The sequence below is a fragment of the Penaeus monodon genome, chromosome 42, assembly GCF_015228065.2.
Source record: "Penaeus monodon isolate SGIC_2016 chromosome 42, NSTDA_Pmon_1, whole genome shotgun sequence".
NCBI lineage: Eukaryota > Metazoa > Arthropoda > Malacostraca > Decapoda > Penaeidae > Penaeus > Penaeus monodon.
The window spans coordinates 15,866,367-15,868,866 of record NC_051427.1 but is presented as its reverse complement, the minus strand read 5'-3'; the positions used below and the strand labels follow the sequence as shown (position 1 = coordinate 15,868,866).

At 58.0% G+C, this 2,500-nt stretch overlaps 1 protein-coding gene across 1 annotated transcript in view; it reads right to left on the bottom strand.

Annotated features, from left to right (window-relative positions):
- Window positions 1–2,195, bottom strand: part of LOC119599038 (hexosaminidase D-like) — a 2,425-nt gene extending 230 nt beyond the window's left edge. The window contains exon 1 of the mRNA XM_037948787.1: window positions 1–2,195. This exon is cut by the window's left edge and continues 230 nt beyond it. Within this exon, the coding sequence (XP_037804715.1) occupies window positions 356–1,990 (1,635 nt within the window). The 5' untranslated portion in view covers window positions 1,991–2,195 and the 3' untranslated portion in view covers window positions 1–355.
- Between the last annotated feature and the right edge of the window lie 305 nt (window positions 2,196–2,500).

Below are 2,500 nucleotides of genomic sequence, written 5' to 3'. Positions count from 1 at the left end.
AATGACTGTGATAGGAACAATAATTCTAAGATGATTAGAAATGATACCACTGGTATCAGAGGTAAAGAGGATAACAACGATTATGACGGCAGCAAGATAATAATATTGTAACAACATTAATAATAACTGCAATGTCATAATGATAACAATAAGGTCTAAATGATGGTAACAGCACTACTCAGTAAAGTTTCCCTATAATCGTGTCAGTTACAGGCGTTGTTCCCATCGCATGACGCTGACAAGTTCAAGGCGTCCAGAATCTATATCAATCCTAAGTCTATATAAGGAGACTTTAGTCCTTCCCGCGGGACGAGGGTCATGCTTCTCGCACTGGAAATGCCTCCGCCCCGTCTGCTCACGTGGGCGGCGGCTCCTTTCCCCCGAGGGGTCTCCTCGGCCACGTCTTCACCTTTATCAGGACGTTGAACGAATGGTTGAATCTCGAGAGCGTCTGATTGAGGGGCAGAAGGTGCTGCTCGATCCACTCGTCCACCGTGGCGGCGTTGTGGTACTGCGGGAGGACCGCTCGAACCTCTGCGTACAGGTCTGTTAGCGTCGACATGAGGCCCGGGAGTTCTCTCGTGGCCTTCCGTAGGCGCGACGGAGAAGAGAAGTTATGGCGAATGTTGTAGGCAGTAAACCAGGCGCCGACCTCCTCCGCTTCCCGTGCCACCAGTTTGATGTTGTCCCTCAGATTAACGTAGCGGTGGATGAGGTCTGCGAGGTTGGCACCAGGGAAGTCACAGTCTCGGGCAGCCCACAGCTGTGGATCGCGGGCTGGGTCGAGGACGACGTGTGGCGGACACTGAAGAAGGGTGTGCGCGTCCCGTAGGGTTGCTGCCGTCAGGTATCCCCGGGACGCCGTGAGCATCGTCAGCACGAGAGACGGAGTGGACGAAGGCAGCAGCTCACAGAGGACGGCGAAGTGGTCGTAGCGGGACCAACCCGTTATGATGATGCCCGCGACGTGCAAACCCGCGTGGCGACGCATGCGCTGCCCTTCCTGTACCCACGCCAGGGTATTTGCCGCGTGGCGCGCAATGTTGGGCATCACAGATCGAGGGTTTGTGGCTCCCTTGAAGGCCGGCGCCAACCATACCCTGGGGAAGACCGCCGCGTAGGCACGCAATATGTAGGGCGGCACCATGCGGGTCACGTCCGGCCCGTACGCCCACACCACGGGCTCCACCAGGCCCGCCAGGGAGTGCAGGAGCGTAGACGACGCGTGGCGGAGCATGTCGTCCCAGATCAACACTTTGACGTCCCACCGGGCCTTGGCCGAGCGAGCCACTTGGGCCACGTGGTCCACGTACAGCTGGAGCGGCGCCACGCCCTTCGAGCGGCACCGCTGGCACTGGGCCAGCGTGAACACTTCGTCAGCGCCGATGTGAAGGAAGTGGCTTGGCGCCGCCGTCATGATCTGGTCGACGGCCTCCAGCACCAGACGCGCCGTTCCAGGGTTGGTGGGGCACGCCTCCCCCGGGCTTTCTCCCTCGCGCAGGTCCGCCCACCTCTGCTGCTTGAGGGCGTACTCCATGTGGCCGAGACTCTGCACCAGGTGGATCACACTTAGACCGGCGCCCTTCGCGGCCTGCATGATGCGCGCGACGTCCTTCAGGCTGTAGGCGTTGTGCGCAGACAGCTCGGCAAGAGGACTCGTGAAGGGGAACATGTCCTCCCACTCCAAGAGAACGCCCGTGGCGCCTGCCCGCGCCGCCAGGCTCATCATGCCCTCGATGAAAGGCACGAGCGGAGCGCCTCCTTTGAGATCCAGGTGCCAGAGACGTTCAGGTGGCACCTCCATCCCCGTCTGCGTCTGCAGTTCCTTCGAGGCCGCGTGCGTGCGCCCTCCCTGGCCGCGGCGAGGAGTGACCACGAACACGGGACTCGCATTCGGGTTCGGGTCGGCCACAAACCACAGCTTGAGCACTACCAACACGCACAGCAACGCAACTGCCAGCATCAGGCGGCGCCTTCCACAGCTCACCATGGTTGAGAATAACACGAAACCTTCTAACACTGGCCACAGATCGGAGACGACCACGCGACGCACTTCCCACCGAAGATTCGAGGGACCGTCGCTACCCACAGTACATACTGACAGTCTATCTCTCAAAGCACTGCAGGAAAGACCACCCGCGACGCACAAGCACTGACGCAGAGACGAGCGGGATGACACCAGGGCGCCGGGCGACTGAGTGGCGGCGGACGGACCTCACACTCTACGCGGAAGCCCCGCGCGGTCACCGCCACATGGACGAACTGCCCGCCTGGCGCCGCGGCTGTGTCAGCAACGCACATTCCATGTATACTGCACATTTATTACATGGTATATATCCATCTATTTACATTTATCTGCATGTATGTACATCCATAATTCTTTTACTTATGCGTTCATAATTTAATTTCTCGATTTATTACCTTCTATTAATCTTCTAACTTCATTTCCATCTGCATAAATCCTTGCACTCTGATGTTACTCATTCATGTTCACTGACTC